The 27882-nt window shown below is 38.0% G+C and overlaps 2 protein-coding genes and 1 long non-coding RNA gene across 6 annotated transcripts in view; 1 reads left to right on the forward strand and 2 right to left on the reverse strand.

Annotated features, from left to right (window-relative positions):
- ptprn2 (protein tyrosine phosphatase receptor type N2) overlaps positions 1-11711 on the forward strand; it is a 90863-nt gene extending 79152 nt beyond the window's left edge. For all 3 annotated transcript variants that reach the window (XM_088282751.1, XM_088282750.1, XM_088282752.1), the window contains exons 20-22: positions 252-316; positions 1930-2003; positions 10190-11711. In XM_088282751.1, the coding sequence (XP_088138877.1) occupies positions 252-316; positions 1930-2003; positions 10190-10261 (211 nt within the window). In that variant the 3' untranslated portion in view covers positions 10262-11711. The remainder of the gene's footprint in view (positions 1-251; positions 317-1929; positions 2004-10189) is intronic.
- LOC148318414 (uncharacterized) lies at positions 9893-15887 on the reverse strand. The gene is made up of 4 exons (XR_015839896.1): positions 15678-15887; positions 14977-15095; positions 11076-11134; positions 9893-10303 (listed from the first exon to the last, which is right to left on the reverse strand). It is a non-coding gene; the product is annotated as an uncharacterized LOC148318414 (long non-coding RNA).
- Positions 15888-15947: 60 nt separating this feature from the next.
- dnajb6b (DnaJ heat shock protein family (Hsp40) member B6b) lies at positions 15948-27257 on the reverse strand. Of its 2 annotated transcripts, none has more exons than XM_088283400.1 (11): positions 27185-27257; positions 26262-26394; positions 23540-23629; positions 22763-22872; positions 22594-22662; positions 22368-22472; positions 21004-21114; positions 20773-20929; positions 20626-20696; positions 17052-17207; positions 15948-16352 (listed from the first exon to the last, which is right to left on the reverse strand). In XM_088283400.1, the coding sequence occupies exons 3-11, from the start codon at positions 23602-23604 to the stop codon at positions 16240-16242; spliced, it is 957 nt and encodes a 318-aa protein (XP_088139526.1). In that variant the 5' UTR covers positions 23605-23629; positions 26262-26394; positions 27185-27257; the 3' UTR covers positions 15948-16239. The 2 variants fall into 2 exon arrangements, with proteins under 2 accessions (XP_088139526.1, XP_088139527.1); XM_088283401.1 differs by having other exon boundaries at positions 26262-26391; positions 27185-27240.
- Between the last annotated feature and the right edge of the window lie 625 nt (positions 27258-27882).

Here is a 27882-nt window from a genome sequence, read left to right on the forward strand (position 1 = left end):
TCAAGAAATGTTCCAAAAATGAAAATAAGTAAATAAATAGTAATAAAAAAAGAATGACGTTTTAATTTCTATTTTGTTACTTACTTTTAAGAGAATATATTTGCACAACTACAATAAAAGTGGAATTTTACAAGACTAAACTCATTCAATATTCACACGTCCAGCTCTTGCTGATCTGCAATATTTGTCCGTCGTGTCTCTGAGCGTCCACCTTGTTTATCTGTGTCCTCCTCGTCTGTGTCTCACTGCAGTGATGGCGCTGGCAGGAGTGGGACTTACATTCTGATCGACATGGTCCTCAATAGAATGGCAAAAGGTAAACGCTTGGCTTTTTCCACTCTCTCTGCTTGTGTTGCCCTGGCAACGCTCTGGTTTTCCAGAGAGGGTCTTGGTGATGCGTTGGAGGGTGACGTGGGGGCGCGGGTTTGAGGGAACAAAAGCCCCTGCACAAATGAGAAATCAGGGAGAAAAAAAGAGAGAAGCTATATGAACATTAGTAATTTAGTAGTCATTTATGCTGCTGTCACGCCGTATCGACCTGCATCACAATTGCCACATGAATTTAGATGGCACATGCATGGCAATGAAACTGTGTCCATTGGATTTTTTTTTCCGTTATTGGCTCAGAGTGAACCCTCGCTATTTGCAGGAGATGGGGACAGAGTGACAAGAAACATTTGTGATCACATATAGATATAAACAGAATTTTATGAGGATTAAAAAAGGGGTAAAATTTAGGGAAAATTTGGATGTTTTTGCAAAAATGCATTTGTAATTTTACAGGAGAGATAAAAAAAAAAAATTGAATTATTTGCATAATCCTTAATTAATATAGCCTTGAGCACACCAGGGGGCAGTATGACAGACAACTGCTCAGTAAACTGTAGTAATAGTAGCTGAAAGGCAGTGCGTAAAAATGTTTGAAATTCAAAATGGACTTTGTGTCCATTGTGGATGTTGGCCCGCCTCTAAGGGTCAACCTGTGTCAATTTGAAGAGCAGCTCCATAGGATTAGCTTGCCCGCTGACCTTTAACCTATCAACTTTGCCCTTTCTCCAACTCAAAATGGCCACTTACTCATAGAGGTTGTGTCCCGCGCAGGTTCTTGGGTGACTAATGTCCCTGTTGTCCGCAGCGATGAAAGCGCTCTTTTTAACCTTTTGTTTCCTGAGCCTTGTCCCCACCCCGCTCTAGCCCCAAATGATGACACAACCAACCCCTCCCTCCCTGCCGTGTATAAATTGGACATAATCTGGCCCTCAAAAGATCTACTCTGGCATTCGGGCCTCCCTTGTTACGCATGAAAGAGTTTTTCCCGCACTCTTTTTTAAAATTTTTATTTTACTTTAGTGTACTTATAACAATAAGAATAAAGTTCTAACAAGATAATTAACAATTCTTTACGAACTATAATTTTATGAAAGAAACGACATTTTACAAGAATAAATTTACAATATTAATAGGAATAAAACTAACAATTTTATGAGAATAAGCTGTCATTTTAGGAGGATAAATACATGACAAAAGACATAATTTTACAAGAATAAATTCCCACGATTGACAACGTTCAATCATGATGAGAAAATGAACTACAGTAATTGAGTAACTGCAGCAATTTAATGGCCATTGTGATGCTCGCCTGTAAGACACAGACGGATATAATCTTGTCAGTGCGGCACTAATATTAGTGGTTTTACACAGAAAATAAAGAATATATCACTGAGTCCTGTATTGTCCTTTTAACCTCCTTTTGCATATTTGTTCAAGCGAGTCGGCGGGCCGATGCCAAGCCTTTCCAGGGATGAATCTAATCATTTGCAATCTGCATTCTAAGGGTAGTGCTGCAAAGAAAAGACAAGATTGACAGATGTGAGCTGGATTAGCCTGGTTGCTTTGAACTGTCTCCAATATTGTGCTTTTGCGTTGCAGGTGCTAAAGAGATTGATATTGCCGCTACCCTGGAGCACTTGAGAGACCAGAGAGCCGGAATGGTCCACACAAAGGTAACACGCCCCCAGGCCCGCCTGTGAGCTCAGGAGGTTGTGGGAGAAGGGCCCACATATAAAGAAAACACATCAAAGTTTGACTCGATGCCAGTGATAAATTTATCTAGAACTCTAACAGTTCAAATATTAACTCTGTGACAAAAGGAAGGTGTGCCAAAAAAAATACTTCATAAGAGCTGCTATTCTTAAAAAAAGTGTCATTTTACAACAAACAAAAAGCCAGTTTCTCGCATCAACATGAAATTTGGAAGACAAGTATATCATGAGTTGAACCACAATAAAGTCTCAAGAAGCCATGTCTGAAAAGACACAGGTAGTGTGCCATTTTGGTCGGAAGCATCTTTTGTAGGCCATTTCCAGGGCTCCTTGAAAGAAAAATCAGCCCCAGAAGCCAGTTTCACTCAACAATATGAAATTTGGTAGGCATGTCTATTATGAGTAGTCACAAAAAGTCTCAAGAAGCTCTGCCTGAATTGGAAGTCTGCCATTTTATTGTGAAGTATCCATTTCAGGGTGCTTCAAAGACTACTACTAAGAGATTTTGTCAAATTGCTACCAAATTGTAACCACATAAACTAGGGAGATGGGGGCCCCTCCCATCAGACTTTAGAAGCCAAAAAATTCAGGCAGAGATGGATGAATTCATATTTCTGACATCATACAACTTCAAAATTAAAAAATAGAAAAATCTTGATCGGCCACCGGTGGCTTCCGCGAATCGATCGAATCTCCCTTCAGGCCTCGCTGTGTGTTGACACATCTAAAAGCCTGCGTACTCCTACGCTCCTCCATTTTTTTCTGCCCCTGGGCCTGGGGAGAAGAGTGCAAAAACAGCAGCAGCAGCTCTGTGGGGGAAAAGATCAATCAGACTGTTCCTTTGCTCTGGAGGGGGAAAAGCAGCAAAAGACAAACAAGTGAAGCTGGGCTCCCCTTCATGACTACAAATACGTTGTTACGCTTTAGTGTTTGTACCTTTTTAATTCTAGTTGTACTAGTCTTTATCTTAATCTGTGTGTGTGAGAGAGAATGTATATGTGAATATATTTATCTGTGTAGCGAGAGAGAGATCTATTTCTAGATTCCCAGGTACATTTCTCTATTTATCTGGGTATCTTTTTCTAGATACCCAGGCATCTTTTTCTAGATACACAGGTATCTTTTTTTCTAGGTATCTATTATAGGTAACTCTTTCTAGATACTCAAGTGTCTTTTTCTAGACACCCAGGTATCTTTTTCTATTTATCTGGGTATCTTTCTCTAGATACCCATACATCTTTTTCTAGATACCTAGGTATCTATTATAGGTAACTTTTTCTAGATACCCAAGTGTTTTTTCTAGATTCCCAGGTATATTTTTCTATTTATCTGGGTATCTTTTTCTGGATACACAGGCATCTTTTTCTAGATACCCAGGTGTCTTTTTTTCTAGGTATCTATTATAGGTAACTCTTTCTAGATATTCAAGTGTCTTTTTCTAGACACCCAGGTATCTTTTTCTATTTATCTGGGTATCTTTCTCTAGATACCCATGTATCTTTTTCTAGATACCTAGGTATCTTTTTCTAGGTATCTATTATAGGTAACTTTTTCTAGATACCCAAGTGTTTTTTTCTAGACACCCAGGTATCTTTTTCTAGATACCTAGAAACCTTTTCTAGGTATCTATTATAGGTAACTTTTTCTAGATACCCAAGTGTCTTTTTCTAGATTCCCAGGTATATTTCTCTATTTGTCTGGGTATCTTTTTCTAGATACCCGGGTATTTTTTTCTAGGTATCTATTATAGGTAACTTTTTCTAGATGCCCGAGTGCCTTTTTCTAGATTCCCAGGTATATTTTTCTATTTGTCTGGGTATCTTTTTCTAGATACCCAGGTATCTTTTTTCTCGGCATCCATTATAGGTAACTTTTTCTAGATACCCGAGTGTCTTTTTCTAGATACCCGGGTATTTTTTTCTAGGTATCTATTATAGGTAACTTTTTCTAGATACCCAAGTGTATTTTTCTAGATTCCCAGGTATATGTTTCTATTTATCTGGGTATCCTTTTCTAGATACCCAGGTGTTTCTTTTCTAGGTATCTATTATAGGTAACTTTTTCTAGATACCCAAGTGTCTTTTTCTAGATTCCCAGGTATATTTTTCTAGGTATATATTATAGGTAACTTTTTCTAGATACCCAAGTGTCTTTTTCTCGATTCCCAGGTATATTTATCTAGGTATATATTATAGGTAACTTTTTCTAGATACCCAAGTGTCTTTTTCTAGATACCCAGGTATTATTTTCCTAGGTATCTATTATAGGTAACTTTTTCTAGATACCCAAGTGTCTTTTTTCTAGATTCCCAGGTATATGTTTCTATTTATCTGGGTATCCTTTTCTAGATACCCAGGTGTTTTCTTTTCTAGGTATCTATTATAGGTAACTTTTTCTAGATACCCAAGTGTCTTTTTCTAGATTCCCAGGTATATTTTTCTAGGTATCTATTATAGGTAGCTTTTTCTAGATACCCAAGTGTCTTCTTCTAGATTCCCAGGTATATTTTTCTAGGTATCTATTATAGGTAACTTTTTCTGGATACCCAAGTGTCTTTTTCTAGATACCCAGGTATTATTTTTCTAGGTATCTATCATAGGTAACTTTTTCTAGATACCCAAGTGTCTTTTTCTAGATACCCAGGTATTATTTTTCTAGGTATCTATCATAGGTAACTTTTTCTAGATACCCAAGTGTCTTTTTCTAGATTCCCAGGTATATTTTTCTAGGTATCTATTATAGGTAACTTTTCTAGATACCCAAGTGTCTTTTTCTAGATTCCCAGGTATATTTTTCTAGGTATCTATTATAGGTAACTTTTTCTAGATACCCAAGTGTCTTTTTCTAGATTCCCAGGTATTATTTTTCTAGGTATATATTATAGGTAACTTTTTCTAGATACCCAAGTGTCTTTTTCTAGATTCCCAGGTATATTTTTCTAGGTATCTATTATAGGTAACTTTTTCTAGATACCCAAGTGTCTTTTTCTAGATTCCCAGGTATATTTTTCTAGGTATCTATTATAGGTAACTTTTTCTAGATACCCAAGTGTCTTTTTCTAGATTCCCAGGTATATTTATCTAGGTATCTATTATAGGTAACTTTTTCTAGATACCCAAGTGTCTTTTTCTAGATACCCAGGTATTATTTTCCTAGGTATCTATTATAGGTAACTTTTTCTAGATACCCAAGTGTCTTTTTTCTAGATTCCCAGGTGTATGTTTCTATTTATCTGGGTACCCTTTTCTAGATACCCAGGTGTTTCTTTTCTAGGTATCTATTATAGGTAACTTTTTCTAGATACCCAAGTGTCTTTTTCTAGATTCCCAGGTATATTTTTCTAGGTATCTATTATAGGTAACTTTTTCTAGACCCCCAAGTGTCTTTTTCTAGATTCCCAGGTGTATCTTTGTAGGTATCTATTATAGGTAACTTTTTCTAGATACCCAAGTGTCTTTTTCTAGATTCCCAGGTATATTTTTCTAGGTATCTATTATAGGTAACTTTTTCTAGATACCCAAGTGTCTTTTTCTAGATTCCCAGGTATATTTTCTAGGTATATATTATAGGTAACTTTTTCTAGATACCCAAGTGTCTTTTTCTAGATTCCCAGGTATATGTTTCTATTTATCTGGGTATCCTTTTCTAGATACCCAGGTGTTTCTTTTCTAGGTATCTATTATAGGTAACTTTTTCTAGATACTCAAGTGTCTTTTTCTAGATTCCCAGGTATATTTTTCTAGGTATATATTATAGGTAACTTTTTCTAGATACCCAAGTGTCTTTTTCTAGATACCCAGGTATTATTTTCCTAGGTATCTATTAGAGGTAACTTTTTCTAGATACCCAAGTGTCTTTTTCTAGATTCCCAGGTATATGTTTCTATTTATCTGGGTATCCTTTTCTAGATACCCAGGTGTATCTTTGTAGGTATCTATTATAGGTAACTTTTTCTAGATACCCAAGTGTCTTTTTCTAGATTCCCAGGTATATTTTTCTAGGTATCTATTATAGGTAACTTTTTCTAGATACCCAAGTGTCTTTTTCTAGATTCCCAGGTATATTTTCTAGGTATATATTATAGGTAACTTTTTCTAGATACCCAAGTGTCTTTTTCTAGATTCCCAGGTATATGTTTCTATTTATCTGGGTATCCTTTTCTAGATACCCAGGTGTTTCTTTTCTAGGTATCTATTATAGGTAACTTTTTCTAGATACTCAAGTGTCTTTTTCTAGATTCCCAGGTATATTTTTCTAGGTATATATTATAGGTAACTTTTTCTAGATACCCAAGTGTCTTTTTCTAGATACCCAGGTATTATTTTCCTAGGTATCTATTAGAGGTAACTTTTTCTAGATACCCAAGTGTCTTTTTCTAGATTCCCAGGTATATGTTTCTATTTATCTGGGTATCCTTTTCTAGATACCCAGGTGTTTCTTTTCTAGGTATCTATTATAGGTAACTTTTTCTAGATACCCAAGTGTCTTTTTCTAGATTCCCAGGTATATTTTTCTAGGTATCTATTATAGGTAACTTTTTCTAGATACCCAAGTGTCTTTTTCTAGATTCCCAGGTATATTTTCTAGGTATATATTATAGGTAACTTTTTCTAGATACCCAAGTGTCTTTTTCTAGATTCCCAGGTATATGTTTCTATTTATCTGGGTATCCTTTTCTAGATACCCAGGTGTTTCTTTTCTAGGTATCTATTATAGGTAACTTTTTCTAGATACTCAAGTGTCTTTTTCTAGATTCCCAGGTATATTTTTCTAGGTATATATTATAGGTAACTTTTTCTAGATACCCAAGTGTCTTTTTCTAGATACCCAGGTATTATTTTCCTAGGTATCTATTAGAGGTAACTTTTTCTAGATACCCAAGTGTCTTTTTCTAGATTCCCAGGTATATGTTTCTATTTATCTGGGTATCCTTTTCTAGATACCCAGGTGTTTCTTTTCTAGGTATCTATTATAGGTAACTTTTTCTAGATACCCAAGTGTCTTTTTCTAGATTCCCAGGTATATTTTTCTAGGTATCTATTATAGGTAACTTTTGCTAGATACCCAAGTGTCTTTTTCTAGATACCCAGGTATTATTTTTCTAGGTATCTATTATAGGTAACTTTTTCTAGATACCCAAGTGTCTTTTTCTAGATTCCCAGGTATATTTTTCTAGGTATCTATTATAGGTAACTTTTTCGAGATACCCAAGTGTCTTTTTCTAGATTCCCAGGTATATCTTTCTAGGTATCTATTATAGGTAACTTTTTCTAGATACCCAAGTGTCTTTTTCTAGATACCCAGGTATTATTTTTCTAGGTATCTATTATAGGTAACTTTTCTAGATACCCAAGTGTCTTTTTCTAGATTCCCAGGCATATTTTTCTAGGTATATATTATAGGTAACTTTTTCTAGATACCCAAGTGTCTTTTTCTAGATTCCCAGGTATATTTTTCTAGGTATCTATTATAGGTAACTTTTTCTAGATACCCAAGTGTCTTTTTCTAGATACCCAGGTATTATTTTTCTAGGTATCTATTATAGGTAACTTTTTCTAGATACCCAAGTGTCTTTTTCTAGATTCCCAGGTATATTTTTCTATTTATCTGGGTATCTTTTTCCAGATACCCAGGTATCTTTTTCCTCTGTATCTATTATAGGTAACTTTTTCTAGATACCCAGGCATCTTTTTCTATTTATCTGGGTATCTTTCTCTAGATACCCATGTATCTTTTTCTAGATACCCAAGTGTCTTTTTCTAGATTCCCAGGTATCTTTTTCTATTTATCTGGGCATCTTTTTCTAGATACCCAGGGTTTTTTTTTTCTAGGCATCTATTATAGGTAACTTTTTCTAGATTCCCAAGTGTCTTTTTCTAGATTCCCAGGTATCTTTTTTCCTAGGTATCTAGATTCCCAGGTATATTTTTCTATTTATCTGGGTATCCTTTTCTAGATACACAGGTGTTTTTTCTAGGTATCTATTATAGGTAACTTTTTCTAGATACCCAAGTGTCTTTTTCTAGATTCCCAGGTATATTTTTCTAGGTATCTATTATAGGTAACTTTTTCTAGATACCCAAGTGTCTTTTTCTAGATACCCAGGTATTATTTTTCTAGGTATCTATTATAGGTAACTTTTTCTAGATACCCAAGTGTCTTTTTCTAGATTCCCAGGTATATTTTTCTAGGTATCTATTATAGGTAACTTTTTCTAGATACCCAAGTGTCTTTTTCTAGATTCCCAGGTATATCTTTCTAGGTATCTATTATAGGTAACTTTTTCTAGATACCCAAGTGTCTTTTTCTAGATTCCCAGGTATTATTTTTCTAGGTATCTATTATAGGTAACTTTTTCTAGATACCCAAGTGTCTTTTTCTAGATTCCCAGGTATATTTTTCTAGGTATCTATTATAGGTAACTTTTTCTAGATACCCAAGTGTCTTTTTCTAGATTCCCAGGTATATCTTTCTAGGTATCTATTATAGGTAACTTTTTCTAGATACCCAAGTGTCTTTTTCTAGATTCCCAGGTATATTTTTCTAGGTATCTATTATAGGTAACTTTTTCTAGATACCCAAGTGTCTTTTTCTAGATACCCAGGTATTATTTTTCTAGGTATCTATTATAGGTAACTTTTTCTAGATACCCAAGTGTCTTTTTCTAGGTTCCCAGGTATATCTTTCTAGGTATCTATTATAGGTAACTTTTTCTAGATGCCCAAGTGTCTTTTTCTAGATTCCCAGGTATATTTTTCTAGGTATCTATTATAGGTAACTTTTTCTAGATACCCAAGTGTCTTTTTCTAGATACCCAGGTATTATTTTTCTAGGTATCTATTATAGGTAACTTTTTCTAGATACCCAAGTGTCTTTTTCTAGATACCCAGGTATTATTTTTCTAGGTATCTATTATAGGTAACTTTTTCTAGATACCCAAGTGTCTTTTTCTAGATTCCCAGGTATATCTTTCTAGGTATCTATTATAGGTAACTTTTTCTAGATACCCAAGTGTCTTTTTCTAGATACCCAGGTATTATTTTTCTAGGTATCTATTATAGGTAACTTTTTCTAGATACCCAAGTGTCTTTTTCTAGATACCCAGGTATTATTTTTCTAGGTATCTATTATAGGTAACTTTTTCTAGATGCCCAAGTGTCTTTTTCTAGATTCCCAGGTATATTTTTCTAGGTATCTATTATAGGTAACTTTTTCTAGATACCCAAGTGTCTTTTTCTAGATTCCCAGGTATATTTTTCTATTTATCTGGGCATCTTTTTCCAGATACCCAGGTATCTTTTTCCTCTGTATCTATTATAGGTAACTTTTTCTAGATACCCAGGCATCTTTTTCTATTTATCTGGGTATCTTTCTCTAGATACCCATGTATCTTTTTCTAGATACCCAAGTGTCTTTTTCTAGATTCCCAGGTATCTTTTTCTATTTATCTGGGCATCTTTTTCTAGATACCCAGGGGTTTTTTTTCTAGGCATCTATTATAGGTAACTTTTTCTAGATTCCCAAGTGTCTTTTTCTAGATTCCCAGGTATCTTTTTTCCTAGGTATCTAGATTCCCAGGTATATTTTTCTATTTATCTGGGTATCCTTTTCTAGATACACAGGTGTTTTTTCTAGGTATATATTATAGGTAACGTTTTCTAGATACCCAAGTGCCTTTTTCTAGATTCCCAGGTATATTTTCTATTTATCTGGGTATCTTTTTCTAGATACCCAGGCATCTTTTTTCTAGGCATCTATTATAGGTAACTTTTTCTAGATACCCAGGTATCTTTTTCTGGATATCTAGGTATCTAGAAATAGATCATCTATATGTTGTTACTTGTGTATCTTTTTCTAGGTACCTAGGTATCAATTCCTAGTAATCTAGTTATTTATTTCTAGATACCTAGGTGTGTATTTCTAGATACCCACGTATCAAGCTCTAGGTATTTAGGTATTTTTTCCTAGATGCCTAGGTATCTATTTCTAGATACCTAGCTATTGCTAGATAGATATCTGTAGATATCTAGATAGGGCTATCTAGGGATATCTAGTCTCTATCACGATATAGATGGATACATATATGGATATACATCAATACATGTAAGTACTTTTCACAAATGTTCCCACATCTTCTCATCCCACAGGAGCAGTTTGAGTTTGCGCTGACAGCAGTGGCTGAGGAGGTAAACGCCATCCTCAAAGCGATGCCCCAGTGAAGGCTTCACACCACCTCTTCATCTCTTCTTCAAGCTTGCTGTCTTTACATATAAATAAATAAATAAAAATCTGTAAATATACAGTAGCATTCAGTGTGTCAAACAGCTCTTTCAGTGGCCAAAGATTGCTTTTAGGTACTATCAGTTTCTCAGGACTCTGAGCTGATTGGATGCCAGAGTCGGATCTGAAATGAGTGGATAAATCGTTCAATGAAAAGCATATTTTTTACACTCCAAAACAATAGCTAGTTGTTTTTTTTTTTTTAACAATGATCAAACCCTTAAAATTCGAAGAGATTTAAAAAGGATAGTTTGGTGTAAAAAAATATTACAAATTACATGAATAAAATCCTACTTACTCCTCACAAATGTATCTTTGGTTCTTGCTCATTTTTACTTTTCCTTACAAAATGATTGGTAATGACGCTAAAGTGACAATGTTATGAGAAAATTAGTTGACTACAATAAAATGATTTTTTTTCTCCTATGAAAATTGAAGTTTGAAAATTAAATTGAGATTTTTTTACAATTTCATTTAATTTAATTCAATTCATTTAATTACAAATCATTTAAACAATGAATGAGACTAAAATAATATATTGTCGGGTACTATTTTTTGAAGAATGTATTCTAAAAGTACATTTATTATTATTATTATTTATTAAAACAGAATTATTGCATCATGACAACTTTTTTTGACAAACTCATATTAGAAAAGTTACTCCATCATGGTTGGTTATGAACAAAAAACGTCATTGAAGAATAAATGCTTTTCATTGAACAGCGGCTCTGTGATGACGCTGTTGAGACGTACCTTGAACACACAGTTCTCGTGCCACTGCCCAGCTTTGACATCACGTCCAGTGAAGAAATCTAGTGTGGTTCAGAAAATAAATAAATAAATAAAATTATTTTAAAAACAAAGCATATACACTCCTATGATTATATACAGTTGATTGTATGGATTGTAAGTAAAGAGTATTATTGTTATCGAATTTAAATTTGTTCACAAGAAGCAATCTCCGAGTGTCGTAAAAATGACTATATTACTGCTTTATTCCTGTAAACCATGACTTTTTTTTCCTTGCAACTTTTTCAAATATTTATATATTTTTTCTTTTTGGTGCTGACCGATAGCTCATTGACAACCATACGCGTGAATATTGACGATTAAAAAGTTCACTCGCAATGCAACGGCATTGCTCGTTGACGCCACATGACTGCTAATAATAATAACTAGAAGTACAGTAGTGTCTTGTCCTCTTACTATCGCTAGGAAGTGTTCCATCTATTTACCGAGACTGTGCTGGCATTGTGGTTGTTGTAATCATGTATCACGGATATGTTGCGCAACATGACAGTAGTGTGACGTCCTCGACTGGAGGGACTCCATGACATTTCTGTCTCCACTGTAACTTTTATTGATAATAAAAAAAATAATTAAAATGAACGCAATCCTGTCTTTTTTCTAATCACTGTGTAGAGAAGAGCACAATTTTGGCTATAGTTTTTAAGTAAAGAGAGTACCTATTTTACATGGTAGTGTACACTTTGGATTACAAAATAGTCATCACACTATGAAAAATAAATATTTTTTGGGGAAAAGACATGACAATAAAAAGTTTAATTTTTTTTTTTCAAAAACTGAAACATCTTGATTTGTTTTGACAGTCATCGACACAATAAATGCTTTATTGTTTTATTTATTATGAGAATACATTTGCAGCGAATTTTTTTTTAACTTTAAAGAATAAAGTCATAAAATTACAGATTTTTTTTCCCCATCCGACAAATGTTTTTAGCTTTGACTCAACGTCGCAGGCAGGTACAATTTTATGAGAATATAGTCATAAAATTATTAAAAGTAAAAATATAATGTGATGACTAGAAAGTTATATTTTTCTTGTCTTTTTTTTTTTACATGGTCTTAAGTGTTTTTTTAATTAGTCAAAAAAAAGACCCTGACACAATAAAAGTAAAATTTTACAAAAAAATAAGTTATTTTGTAAGAGTATCTTTTGTTGTTGAGGTTGCTATAAATACACACACAAGGCTTCCATCGTTAGCTTTGATTTTTACGTCACAAAAGATTAACTCCCCGAGTTTTAGTGTTGGGGCGATCCCAGAGTGTTGTGCTTGTTTGGAAAAGTGCCAGGGATGCTTTCCAGGAAAGAAAAAAAGCCCAGCGTGTGCGTCTTGTCGGTTGGTGAAAGGCGAACAGATCGGCGCGACTGAGCCTTCATGTCGCTCCAAGGCCTCGGCGGCTTTGATCGTCCCCACAAACAAAACGCACTTTTCAAGTCGGCTAAGTCGCCCGGAGAACAGTCATCTTTCCTCCATAATTAAAACTACACTTTTAACGCGTATGATCTACAACATACACGAACAGTGAATTAAATGAGACACTCGGTGGCTGTATCCTGTTACAAAAATAAAAAAGCACTTAGTACAGATTTCAAGAAAGAATGATTATGTAGATGAAATATTTCACCACAGATGAGACCGAAATTGGAACGTTAGCTATGTGCTATCAGAATATCTTGGCTTGCTAGCTAGTTAGCTACTGAGGATTAGCTTGGTAGCATAGAAACATTTTGCAAATTCGGGCGAAAAAAGGGGATGAGTGGACTGTTTCACTAAAGAAAGGATATGTTTAAACGTTTAGCAGACAGCTTTGTGCTGTCAGAATTTGCTCGCTTGTGAGCACGGGTGGTTGGTTGTCTTTGGGTGCCCTACGATTGGCTGCCAACAAGTTCAGGGTGTACCACAGAGAGCCATACAGGCCGCATCTGTAACTTAAATCATAAAATAATAATAATGCACTAGGCATAAAATGTTGATGTCATTTGGAGGTATCTTCAGCATGTCATCATTTAGTCCGGGCACATGTCGACACGGAGCAGGCGGCGACATTTTGCGAGTCTCATGCTTGGCATTTGGCGGCTGTGTTTGCGCGTCTTTGCAGACCGCCACTGACAGTGACGACTGTCACTCATCCTAAGTGAGTTTCTCAACACGCATTTGGCAGACGCACCCCGTCGGGATCTCGGCCATTTGCATAGCCAGATTGCTTTCTTTTGCTCGGATGAGGGCGCGCCTCTTTTAGCATAATTGTCGCTGATAAACACATGGCGAGGAGATCCTGGAAAATGGGGACTCGCTGGATTTTTGGTCGGCCTGCAATCGGCAACGCGGCTTTTGCGAAAACGAGGCAGTCTTGGAAGAATGCAGCATACAAAACTAAAACTGATCTGTTAATTATTTTTTTTAAAGCTGCAAATGACAGCCTAACAATGTCATTTGTCGCCTTGTCTTTGATTGGCTGTGGTAGTGGTGGTTGTAGCTGTTGCTAGGCAACCGTTACCAGGACGGTTGCCATGTTGGAGGCTCACGATAAAACGTCATGAAGCAAGGACACTTTATTTTGTATTTTTAACACACAAAAACACTCTTGTTGCCTTTTGAAATTCAAAAATTCGATTGGCAAACATGTGAATAATTTTTTAATTAAATTAATATTTCAATGAAACTACAATAAGTGAGAAAACTAGTGTCTTCACTTGTGCAAACCATTTCCACCAATAGGTGACAATCTCAAGGTGGAATGCAAAGCGAAATTAACGTGAGCGCGACATTGGCGTAATTCATTCACCGTTTTTCATGCGCAGCTATTTGATTTTCTAAACGTCAACTTTTTAACTCTCAACAACACTCAACTCTTTAGGCTTTTGACTTTTTTTTTTTTTTCGGACTCCAAAATGCATGTTTACATGCACATACTAACCACTAAACCGACATTGTTTTATCATTTATGGTCTGCTAATCTGCATGGCAACAGTGTCATTGAAATGTAATTAGTATGAAGTGATTGTGTAAGGACGGCAGGTGGCTTTTTTGTTCCACATTATCGCCGTCATTCGAGCTTCCTCGATGGTCACGTCTTCACCCTCTACAAGTGTTTTTAAGAGGGGGGGGGGAAAAAAAAAACTATGGCAGAGCTTTGACCCGATCTTGTTTTCTTTCATCCGACGCAATCGGTTAAGTCCTTGAACGCAACAAAAGCCCGGGCTGCTTACGCATTTTTCCCTCTGCGGCGAGCGTTCAAAGCGTGTTTGATACTCTGCGGAATTACCAGCAATTTGTGCTCCAAACTAATTAGAGGCTGGGGGGGGGGACACAAGAGACGGCGTCTTGCGTTTTATGGTGATTCAATGCAATCAGCACAACTTCTGAATGCACGTTTATTCATTTGAACATTTGACACCATTGCTCCTTTGAATGACACCAAACAATATAAGCTCTCTCGCTTCTTCTGCATGTCATAGGACATGAATAAAAGATGCAGTGTGCAACTGGCTACAACTGTCGTCTGATTGTTTCTAAAATTTCGTTGCTTTTTTGTATGCAGATCAATGAATGGTTAAAGGAGACGTTATCGTCTGGGCAACGGGCCGTCATCGTCAGTCCATCATTATTTCAAGCCGAACCAAACTGTCAGTCCATCAAACTGTCATTTTATTTTAACCGCGCTTCTGTCATTGCATAAGTCGGTGAATTTCACCGGTCCCCCAGTGCGTCAATAGACCCAAAATTTTAAACATTATCTACAATATCATAGAATTTAGCTTTTGAATTGTTAAGTACAGCGAGAGGATGGAGGTGGCTATTTTAACTCCTAAAACGTCCAAAATGTTTAGTAGTTGAAAATGGCTTACCTGAACCAGAATCTCGCTCCGCATTGTGACCCAAGGGGAGAATCCAATCCAAGTCACACTCCTGCTCCTTTCAATAGAGTTTGCAACCAAAGATGATGTCATCAGGATGCAGACGCATTCTTGGCGCAGAAAGAATTGGGATTCGTTAATATGTACACAAGACTAAAGGACAGAGCTTAAAGCAATGGTGGGAAATACATTTTGGCAAAGAGGTCACATGACATATTGGAATGCTTGCCGAGGGCCACGCCCACATGCTATCCTCAACTTTGTCTATATAATTGTTAATGTCTTACTTATAAAATGTGTATGTATTGTTTACTTTTAATAAAGTTCACCATGTGTAGCTGGTAAGAAAATCATTAACTGCAGACACAAGTCTTGCTTGCGACCTCGCTTGTACTAGCGTAATGTGCATAAAACACATTTCAAAATTAAGGCAATGCACATATATTTAATTATTTATATATTTATTAATTATATTATTTTACTTTGACTTCGTGGTCACTAGGAGGGTAGTCTGAACGGCTTAAGGAAACGTCACAAACAATTAATGGAGCCGATGTGCACCGAAGCTCACAACCGAATGAGTTAGCTTCTTGCTAACACTTGTCGTAACTGCTTTGTCCTTTTCGTGACTCCACAAGTCAACATTCCAAGACATAGAGGTTAACTTAAACCAAATGACCGCAATAACTTACCAGATATGAAATGAACACCGCACACGCTGACATTCCGCTCCTGATTTGCGCCCTGGTAAAGCTGTGCGTTCAATAGTTTGCCGCCAAAGGCTCTTCCGCCGTTTCTGAAATGGCCTATTTAATCTTAAAAGGAATTAAAAAAAACCTTCAAATTCGTACACACAATAGAAAGCCACGAGTGTGTATTTAAAAAAAAAACTCTAAAATAAATAATAAAAAAATCACAGGTACAAGCGTGTCTTTTTTCTTCTTTATTGGCGGATTACAGCTCTTTGGTACATACCGCCACCTGCTGTACAGGATGCGCAAAGCATTTCCGTAACTATTCCTGTGGTGCGAAAACTCATGACAGCAGTTGTATGCATCTCTTGGCTTTTTTTTTTTTTAATAAAAAAAAATAACAGCTTCGGAGGGAGGATCGTCTTTACAAGCTAAATCACTTTTTGTTTGAGGGTTTTCGGACACATGCTTCAAAATGAGAGAAAATCCAATCTTTATCGGAGATTGTCAAATTCAAGTGAACATTTTCAAACGATGACAATCGGTGATGACAAGATTTGGTTTAGAAAAAAGGACCAAAGCCGCCGAATGTGGGGAAGAAGGGTCGAGGTGGCGGCGCTCTTCTTCGTCTCGACTCCCTTAGCCAAAGTTTCTTCCTCTTGGAGTCTATGTGAGCTGCAGGACAAAAAAAAAGCAATAAGACACATCATTGCATGAATTTTTAATATCTATTATTTTCATTGTGGGGGGGGGGGATTTCATATAAAAACTGGCGCATGGCATTCGACATAATTCACATCATTATTACAATTACAAAATATCATTAGAGTAATTATCAAAATTACAAAACGTCATTATTATAATTGCATAATAGGAGTCATAATGTTCCCATGTGTCCATTCTGATATGACACTGAAAAGTGGTTGAATAAAATTGTTTAAAAACTATTTTTGTCCATGGATATTCTTAGTAAATGATTTATGGGACTGATTTTTATCTTCTAAAATCATATTATTAGTAATTTGTTAGACGGAGGATAAAGAGAAAGTAGTAAGCCAAAAATAATGATTTCTTTTTAATATAATTTGTCACAGATAATTGTAGGATAAAGGGAACGTAGTAAGTGAAAAATAATACATTTTCATTAATAACAATACAAAAACAATTAACATGCATTTATAATTCATTGCACTTCTTTAAATTGATTAACAGCCTCGTTTGAATGCCCACGTCAAGTGGGACACGCTGGGGGTCACTGACACACCGCCCCCCTTTTTTTTTTTTTTTTTTGCACGCCAATGTCAATCAAGCTGCAAACCAGGCAAACAAAACTATAAACGGGACTCTCCAACCGCCTCGGGGCATGTTCATCACCTCTGCTGGGGCCGTACTCTGCTTCCTCCTCATCCTCATCCTCGTCGCCAGTGGCGTTCTGGGCCGAACTCCTCAGGTACCGCTGGTGATGCGAAGGCGCGACGGGAAGGAGATTGTGTCTGCGGCGGCGATGCTCGTCATCGTCTGCTGTGACATCTTTTTTTTTTTCCACAACAAAACATTTTTTAAACCCTTTGGTCATCTTAGTGGAGGGTTACTCCGTGGTTAAATCGGTCTACAACATGGTAACACTTTTGCAATGCAATTTGAAGTGATGACTCTTAATTGGTCTGAAAATTGAGATCTCGTGTTTATGTCCATGCCAGCGACGTAATGTTATTTGTGGGGATAGAGAACCGATCCCTGTTAGAAATAGTAACAATCTGGAAATAGATGCCACGAGGTGGCAGCAAAGTCCTTATAACAGAAATGATCTTAAACCATCAAGCAGACAAGACATGCCTGGAGTAACACGCACACTCACTTTCCTTTGTAAATTCAAACATGTTCATTAATATTTCACTTGGCTGACTCGATTGTGATTAGTCATGTAAATAAAATGGAATTTTCTTATTATTGCCTGCAGGTCATTTCCATTTATATTGAATTAGAGGCAGCACAGGGATGACGAATGACGGCGCCTGATTACAGGCCTATCTCGCTCATTGTGTCGTGTAATTGAGGATGCAAAAAGGAAGCGAGAGAAAAAAGGCCAGATGCTCTCTGAGCTCACTAGGGACAACCGTTGCAGCTCTTTGTTGGACAAATTCTTACCTGTGGGCGCAAATAGTTTCACTTTGCTTTTTAGGAGACATTTGCCTTACTGTCGTTGCTACATTTTTCCCACCATGGATCGATGTCTTTTAGGAGGCGGTTACCTGGGTGACGAGGCTTTCGATTGGGGGTCAGCAATCCATTATCATGTAATTAACTCACATAAACAAGAACTGAAGATATCAAGGTAATTATTTTTTTGTCTTCTAGCATAGACCATCTAGATCAGCAAAACACGGGCTTGGTGCTTTTCATAAGCGGCCTTCATTTTTGACAACACAATGGAAACGATTTAAATTGTCACATTGCGTGTGGAATAGATCACTATTCAGGAACTAACAACTATACAATGAATGAAGAACACTACGTTGTATACGTGTTACAAAGTCACAAGAATTCCTGGTAGGAAGGAACCGTTTGATTTGAGGAAAAATTCCCATTTTGGATTTAAAAAGGCCAAGGCACGACCTGTTACGTCAAGATGCGTCTTTTGTAGGCTTTTACGTCAGGATGCGTCTTTTGTAGGCTTTTAAACAGTGACACCAAGTGGCCAAATGGGTATATCTATAAAAGTCGGGGGGGAAAATGACGTTCTGTCCGACGTGTTTCTTTTCTTGAATTACAACTAAATTAAACTTAATTTTATACCCCTCCATTGTAAAAAAAAAAAAAAAAAACAAAAAAAAACACTAAATCAAATCATTGAGACAGAGGGCGCCGGAGCACCTTGAATCACGTTTCTATGTGGGGAAATAAATCTTGGGGGGAAAAACCGGCAAAGGCATTGAAGATGGGACAGACAGATGGGGAAGGGAAATGTAAACATATTAATTGGGCACAAATCACACGACACTTCCCTAGTTCACCGAGTAGTCTCAACAAGGGCGTGGTTGTGGTACATGGCTGCTGCGTCGCTTAGCAACAGCAGTGCGCATGCGTTGCTGATATTGACGGGAAATGGAAGGTTGCTTGCATAGCTACCTCACTATAAACAGTCAGGAATGTGACACACCTAAGCAAGGCTGACCTACCCTTCCTCATCTTCATCACTCAATATGCAGCGGTGCTCCAGCCTGTCTGCCAGTGCGTGACCTTACAAAGACACGCATGCAGAAATTCTCTCCACACACAATGCAAAACAAGTGTTTTCAAAATCATTTGCTTTTTGAATGCGTTTTCCAAAAGAGTGCACGGTTTGATCACTTTTCCAATTGTATTCTAAACAAAAAAGGTGCCTTTTACAAAGGTAATAATGTTCAGATCTGGCTAGGTTTTAACAATCATTTTGCAGTGTCATTTTCAGCACCGTCTGTCAATAAACCATGCAATACCTATCCACTGCCACTAAGGGTCAGTGTCGCTCTGTACAACACATTCCTGTTGCTCGACATTCATCAGCTTTTCAAAATAGTGTTTGAGTTGAAGAAGTTTCAAATGTTACTTAAAACACCGCCTGCATTTAATTATGCTGGTCAATGAATAGTTTTACTCCATTTTAGTTTTATTGAAATGTTAAGGGCGAGTAATTTTACTTTAGCTTTATTTCAACACTGTTGATATACAGTATTGAGGTGCAACTATTAATCAATTACTTCACAACCTTTTGATGATCAAATTTATCGACAACTATTTCAATGATGGATTAATAATTTACAAGCTAACAATAATTTAGAAATTAACTACACGTGCGTGCACTAAAAAATTTCTTCTTGGCCTATTTGAAATGTTTTTAATGAGATCGACATTTAAAAATATTTTTAAATCCAATTCATCAACTAACGGAAACAATCAACATTAGTACACAGTAGTCTTAAGAAAGTTGTCAGTGATTTTTCACTTTACATTATTTACAGCAGGGACAATTTATTGAACGTCAACTAGTCAGTCCCGTCATGTTGAATGGAGCATTATTATCTTTGTAAAGGCAGAATTTCAACATGTCGTGTACTTAAGTGGCCGTTGGGTGGGACAGAAAGCGCAGGCATTCAACAAGTGCTGTGGCCAAAGGGTGAAGCTGAGTCACCTGTACTGAGATGAACAAATGAGTTATTAGGTTACACAAACACACACACAGACAATGATGAGCATTAGAACCACACAAGTCAGTCCGGCCTCCTTGTTGGTGGCGGCGTTTGAGGTTTCAAACAGGTTTCAGGCAATGTGTCAAACAAAACCAAAGTGTGAGAAGAAAACACACAGTGCAACTTGCGACAACCGTCTACACAACCACAAAGTCAAGTTTTATTGAACATTCTCCTCCTGGTGTTAATAAATGGGAGTTTCTAGTACAAAACATACGGCGAGAGCGTGAAGGGCGGGCCATAGTCCCATCATGCGGTGTGCTTTTCAACGCGGTATTCACACGTTCATTCATCACACATGACGTCGACTACCAGGTTAGCGAGGTGGAGTTAGAAAATTTAAGACAGGGCTGAGGAACCATTTGTGGGACTTTTTTTCCCCGAAAAGATAATTTTGAGGTTGCAAGTGTTTTTAAAAGTGAAATTCCCACCACAGGTTGCCCGACCCTGACTTAACATGTTAAAGCTCTTGACATGCCAAAAAATGTCATTTGAAGAGGATAGAAATATACATCACAGAATATATAAAGCTGCTTTGTGTGTGCGCGCTGAACCGACTCTGAAGGAAGTGCAATAAATACACGGCTAGAAAGAGGTTACTTCCTTTGAGAGGCTGCTGCAGTAGACAAAGGTGGTGCTTTCGGTGGCGGTGCTTTCGGGTGTTTGTCGGCATTACCACACTTTTTACTTGTTATTCAGTCTTAGGAGTTGCTCCTCACCGTTAACCGTGAGCGACTTGATCTGGCCATCCTCTTCCACTTCCACGCGCTCCTGTCCGTTCTCCACCGTCCTGTCCACAAGAGGCGTATATTCTTTATCCTTTTGTTTCAATGGTTCATTTTTGTTTTCAAAACACAAATACGTACCGCTTAGTGGTGATTTTTCTGCCGTTGATGAACTTTGTGGAAGTCGACACCGATTTGAAGTTACCCATTCCTCCTCCGCCGCCTCCTCCGCCGCCACCGAACGATGAGGTGAAGGAGGTGAACCCGCCGCCGCCCATGTCGCCGAATGCGTTAAAACCTTCACAGTGGTACAGGCGGACATTTGGCAACAGGGCCTCGAAATATTCAAAGGTCTCCCGTGGTTGTACGCACCTGAGTCGAATGAGAACCCCCCAAAATCAAAAAGTCCGCCGCCTCCTGTCCGGGTTCGGGTGGACCCCCTGTGGCGAGTGTGGCCGATAAAGTCATGGAGTGGGTCATTGGCTGGAAAAAAAAAAGATAAAATTACAGTTTTACTTTGAAGTGAATATGTTTCGTTCTTTCTGAACTGTGTATTTATTTAAATATAGATCCATGTCACAATATATTCACATCGCTTTTATTAGTTGACATTCACTTCTATGTGCATATATCAACTATTTATTCATGCACACACATCCACATCTGCATACAAGTGGTTTTTATTCATGTGCGCAATATTGACTTGAATTTTGGGGGATGTTTAATTCCTGTGCTACTTAAAATCCCAAAGTTCCCTTTTGAGGCTAATTTTAAATAAAACAAGGCGCGATAACAGCAAACTGAAGCTGAAAGACAACTCCTCACTTGACCTTTGATGGAAAAGCCGAAAATAAAGATACACCCTGAGGACAACTTACAGTTGCATTACCGGAATTGTGTGCTCCCTTTGGAGCAGAGGAGAAATGAGGCCAAACTGTGCCACTTTCTTTGACACGTTGAACAAGTGTCCCAAAAAATGGGCACACTAGCTCCAGTTTAGAAATTTAGATTTACTTTTTTTTTTTTATCATTCACGGAATATGCGAACAAGTTGCTGACTTTAAGTGCTTGCAACACTGAAAATAACATTTGCAAACATCTCTTCTTGTAAATACGTACAACCTATAATGTGGCAGTGTTTTTCCACGTGCCGCCATTATTGCATGCACTTTAATATGGGGGCTATTTTCGACAGCATTCCAGCCAGATGATGTCGACGCTCACATTCATCCTGCGCCTGTGGCCCAGCTCCATATTTAGAGCTGCGCTCGCCATCCAGCGCACATGCCTTCCACACGCGCGGCCTTCTGCACCAGCCTCCTCCTCTTCCTGCTGCTGGTGGACACTTTAAATATGCAGCTTGTGACATCAGCAGATGTCCTGCAGTGGCCGCGGATGATTTCTGCCTCTTAAGAAGGACTTAACAGCAGCAGCAAGGGCAAATTAAATGGCACTCCATCCAGAGGAGATATTTAAATGTTTGGCAGCATCCTCAAAGCAGCTAAACATGCTGTCTTCCAGGTCCTAAACTCCGCCCACCACAAACTTGCTGCAGGCGCTTTGAACCAAATTGAGGCATTTAGTCGGGACGGATGCCAAACCCATAAAGTCGAATTAATGAATAAAATCAATTAATTGCCAAGCCCTAATACGATTATCGTGGAACGTCTTCTTTAATGGTATATCTTTTCCAATTTGTTGATGGGGCTGAATATTAATTTATGGCGCTCACTTACCGAAAAAATCTGCAAAGGGATCTCTGCCGCCAAAGAATTCCCGGAAGACATCCTCAGGGTTTCGGAATGTGAAGCCGTAGCCGCCAAAGTGATTGTTGTGGCCTCCTGTGTGACACAAAAATTAGAAAGAAATATATATATATATATATAAATTATTAATAGAAATTCTCATCAGGGTTTTTCCTGGCTCAAGTTGTGACTATTTTGATTGTAAGCGTTTTCTTACCTCCGCCACCACCTCCTCCTGCAGACAGTCCTTGTTTGCCATATTTGTCATAAATATTCCTCTTGTTTTCTATGTGGGAATGATAAGACCAACACAAACGTGTGAAAGAACCTTCAATCAGGCGTGTTTTGGTTAATTTCATTTCTTTGATTTTTAACGTCCTTCTCACCGTCTGAGAGCACCTCGTAAGCCTCGGCCAGCTCTTTGAACCTCTTTTCCGCCTCCTCCTTGTTTTCTGGGTTCTTGTCCGGATGCCACTTCAGCGCCTGTTTTCTGTACCTGGAACACAGTAACAAACGCACGTTAAAGATGAGAGAAGGAATTGGAATAGCACGTGTTCATTTTTTTTCATTTTGCAGCTCAAAACGCAGGTCTGAGCAGAATATTTCCTACCTTCCAAAAAATGCTAAAGCTGTTGTTACATTTTTGTGTTTTTCGGTCATGCCCTAAGATGCCACAAGATGAAACTGAAAACCATCCTAGTAGGAGGGTAAGTTGAAGAGACCAAGATCTTTTTTTTGTGTGCGTGTTGGGGATGCAAGTTAAGCCCGGGTTGTTAGTGGAAGTTATTCTAACTTTTGAGTGTCTTCTGAGAAGACTACAGTATTGTAATATTGACGGGGATATTTGAACACAAACAAAACATGTTGAATATCCGTGCAAGTCACTGAGCAGTCATGACCATCGTAGTCTATGAACGAATGGACTGCAATTGCGCAATAAAGGCTGACAAGCACTGAACAACGCCACGTTCTTGCAAATTCGGGTTACACGCCTAGCTGCAGGAATGCAACTTGTAAATGGGCAACCCGTCTAAAAGAGTGAGAGGCATTTTTCATGTCCAAATTTGACACTGAATAGGCAGAAGCAAGTCAACTTCCTCTTCTGTGGTCAACTAAAAAAAATATTTTCTCTCCAGAAAGCCGTCATTACAGAGCAGACTTACGCTTTCTTGATGTCGGCTTGCGTTGCATTTTTATGTACTCCAAGTATCTGGTAGTACTCCACCATGGCTCACTCGGACAGTGAGAGGCTCCTGTACGGAAAGACAAGAGGGTGAGTCGTGTTCAAAGGAGAAGGCATTTACTAAGAGTCTTGCTGGGACTGAACGACCGATAAACGTGACGGCGCAAAATGTGCAAAAACTTAAAGCTAATCCGTGGCCCTGAGGCTGTCAAAGAATAAATCATGTCAAGGGAGCAACACCAAGAATGAAGCGTGTTGATCTTATGACAAGTAGCAACAGGTCCCTGCTCCCTCGCACGCATGCACACGCACACGTTCTGTGTCGGCTGAATGGAGATAATTCCGTTATAACATTGGCTGGATTGCATTTTGTTCAACCGAACTGAAGGACAATGGTGTCAGATATCTTATATTGCGGATCCGATCCATGACGTGTCATTGATAGATGGGCAAATTATGACATCACCGATTTTACATGAAATGCAACGCAGCCAATCGGATCTGTGTAAAGGTAAATGTAACTGAACATCTAAATGTCTGCTTCAGTATGATGTCGCGTGGGAGGCGTTCACGGGCAGCTTGCTGCCAATTTTCTGTCAACATGAAGGACAAAAAAAAACGTATCCACTGTTTATCTGGACTGAAAAACTTATTTTCATTAAAACTAAACATACTTTGTATTTTTCTTTTTCCTGACCAAAAGAAGTATTTCCCCAACTGTTGCACAACCATGCCAAATGATACTTGAGCGTCTGCGTTGTTGACCTTACGGGAATAGCTCAACAAGCCGGCATCTTCCTCGATGTCCAGCTAAATGACAGTAAAGACACACGCGGTTGCTATAGTGAAAGGACACACACGGTTGGACTGTTTACACTGCGACGCTTACTGAGCCCTGTTTTGCACGCTATTTATATCAGTGGCCTTTGCGGTTACATTGTGTTTGTGTTATAAGCGTGTGGGGGGGATTTTGGCAGTACCAGTGGAAGGTGGGCCCTGTTATGTTGCCCATGTGCTAACTGCTATGTGGAACAGCAGCCAAAAGGCAGAGAATAAAGTGTACGAAGAAGGGTGTTGACATGAACATAAAAACCTACATTATTATTTTAAACATACGAGTCTGCAATGTTTCGGTTCAAGGAAATTGTCATATTAGGCCTCTTTGGAACATAAAAAGGGGACTTGAGTTAGGCCTTTGTGACTTATTTTCTGACTCTGCATCTTTCTAAATATCAGCAACTTTGCACACTTACCAGTTGAAACCAGTTAAGACCATCAGGTCACACATTGTCACATGGGCGGCTCCTGTGTGGGGTCGGCCAAGACGATATAAGAGTAGAAACTGCATACAACAGATTTGACCTTCTTTGGCATCCGTGAAATAGAAACTGAGAATATACGATTTCTGGTAAGTTACTATTAGGACAATATTGCCTTTAGTTACTCTTAGACCCCCGGCGGGGCTAACCAGGCGAGGTCCCGGACTAAAAATGCGGGTCAATCAATATTGTGATGCTTAAGGCAGCCTCATGTAATCTAATTTGGTGGGACTTTGGTGAGAAACAGCATGAAACTGGCATTCTTGTAGTTGCGTTGCCACATGGAGACACACAAATGTGTCCTTCCACATGCAAACAGGCGGAATAAAAGCAGAATATGGCCTCATTCTGAAGGTCACATGATTATTAAGTGTGGAGGAGGTACGGCTGTTTGTTAGCAGAAAGCTTATCTAGCATTCAGTTTAATGACTTAAAACATTGCAACAGTGCATTCAATAATAGAGAACAAAGAACAAAGGCTGTTGTTTTAAGTTTAAAGATCATGAGGGTACATGTAATCATTACAGTTTTAAATTTCTAAAACTGGACTTTTTTTTCTGAAAAACATAAATTTTATATTTGAATAAACATGCAGCTTCATTTTATTGACAGCTTTTTATACAAAGACTTTCCTCAAAATGCATCGACTTTTGCTGACAAAAATAAAATTTATACTTTTGCTATTATTCATTTTGATATTTTCATTTTTCATGACCACTAGTTATTTAAAAATAACAAAACGAAAAAAAAACACTAAGTTGATTCCCATAAATTACGACTTTATCTGAAAACTACATGTTTTCCCAAATATTTCTTTTGCAACTCACGTCAATCATTTTGTATGATACGACGGTGTTTTTTTAATCGTATATTGTGACACTAACGAGCAGAAGTTCCTGTAAGATGACGTCATAAAGACCCGCACAACTGTCACACCTGTGGTTCGCGTGTAAATTAATAGGGGAGCACCTTTGATTAAAATGAACTTCTTGAAATGTGTTGCGTGGGCCGAATGCCAACTTTAAACGTGTATTATCCACAGTACGTCATTAGTGGAATAGTTCTTAGGTCACGTAACAGCTGGAAATGTGACGAAAAATAGTGACGTTTTAAGTGAAGTCTTGTGAAGAAGTCAAAACATCAAATTATTCATCAAAACATTTTTTTTAAAATAATTTCTTTATCATGAAACACAAAATGAATCAAATGTTTGAAGGTTAATCCAACTTCCTTCGTTATTATTTCGCAGCGTTTTAAGCTAGCTCCGTGTTCATTTCTCTTCCTTGTGTTAAAAAGGCGCGAAATAAAAAGATAAGTTGTGAAAATGCGGCAAAGTAACGCAATTAATACACAAAGTGCGGTTCTCGTTTAACGTCCACTCACTTGGTTGGATGATGGAAATTGGCCCGACACGACGAAGCTCCTATAGCCGCTTTGACTCTCCCCTTTGACGGCGAGCAGCAGTCGATGACACCGAGGCTGCTGGTGGTCCGCCGCCGACCGAATGGAACTGCTGCTGCCGTTGCGTTCACCAACCGTCGGAGATTAGACAGAAACACGCAGCAAAGGTGGCTTCTCTTTACCGTAGACAATCAGAAGTTTTTAACAACGATCAAATTCTATGTATAACAAATCTGAGTTTTTATTTTTATTTTATTTGTGTTCGCTCAATGCCACCCCTATGAAGTGCATCCGATACGTATGTTTATTACGAGGGGTACGCGAAGGCTACACGCCTTTCTGCGTCGTTTTTGCGCATCTAAGATGACGCACGACAAGGGGACGCGATAAGACCGCCTTTCACGTCCCAACGTCGCGCTAAGTTTAAAAAACAAACAAAAACAAAAGTACCTGAACGGTTGCATTTCCCTGTATCTATAGTGGAACAAAACCTCTGCGCCACCTGTGGAGCGCCGAGGGAAATACATGCTCTGGGTGCATAAACATTCAAAGAGGACAAATGTTGCCCACACTTTAAGTTTGGCTGCTCTTGCAGTAATTGGGCAGAAGTGCAGCTCGGCTCACTGACACGTGTACATACTGGGCTAATACAAATAGATTCGTATGGTTGTTTAATTTAACATTTGAACATTGTAGAAACCCAAATACGAGTGTAGAAGCAATATGAGCCAATGTTACAAATGCCATCAAAAGCTGCAAAATTCTGTTAAGTCACAAGGCTGGGAAAGGCTTCAGATTTGAAAAAAGAATAAAGTCAGTGGAAACATTTTCCTTAACAGAGAAATACGTAAAGCCTACGTGAAGTGACACATTGATTTCCGATGTGAAACGAAGGTCGTTCTTACCGTTAAGGGCGACAGGAGCGTCTTGGCAGGCGAGGGCTTTGAAAATGACAAACTGCCTTGAATTACAGCGGACCTCATAAGCGGTCAGGAGCTAATTAGACCCCAATCACTAAAAGACGGGAAAAAAATCATACATAAGTTTTCATTATTAGACGTGGCTCCTCCACAAACATATATCAAGTATTTTTATAATGTAGTATAAAATTAATGTAATATACCAGAAAATGCATTTACTGTATTTGACGATGCAGTCACACCCTCTGGCCACTAGAGGGTACAACAACACAAGAAAAGAACTTCCTCTGTTGGGACACTTCTTGCGGTTTGTGCTGGAATTTAGTTTTGGGACAGGATGAACCAATTTCCTGGTGTCTTCATTTGTCTGATATGCTTTTGTCGAAATACCTTGAGTTAAAAAAATATCGTACTTTTCACCCTTTCTTTTAAGATGCTTTGATGAAGCTGTCCTCCTAGAACAACGGAAAGTATTTAAAACTTCTATCAGTTGATTTTTAAAGGAAGGAACTTTGTGAAGTTTTGCTGAAGACAAACAAAGACTAAGGCTTTAATTTGCCCTCAAAATGCTTTCACAAGCGGGCTAAAGTGTATTAGATTCCGCAGATGATTCACAGCATCCCACATTAACGTTGTCAGTTATAATCCATCATCAAGTAATAGTCCGGAATAAATCTCGGGGT

This window comes from Idiotropiscis lumnitzeri, chromosome 19 (assembly GCF_059441095.1).
Source record: "Idiotropiscis lumnitzeri isolate Australia: NSW breed Sydney's pygmy pipehorse chromosome 19, RoL_Ilum_1.0, whole genome shotgun sequence".
In the NCBI taxonomy this organism is placed as follows: domain Eukaryota; kingdom Metazoa; phylum Chordata; class Actinopteri; order Syngnathiformes; family Syngnathidae; genus Idiotropiscis; species Idiotropiscis lumnitzeri.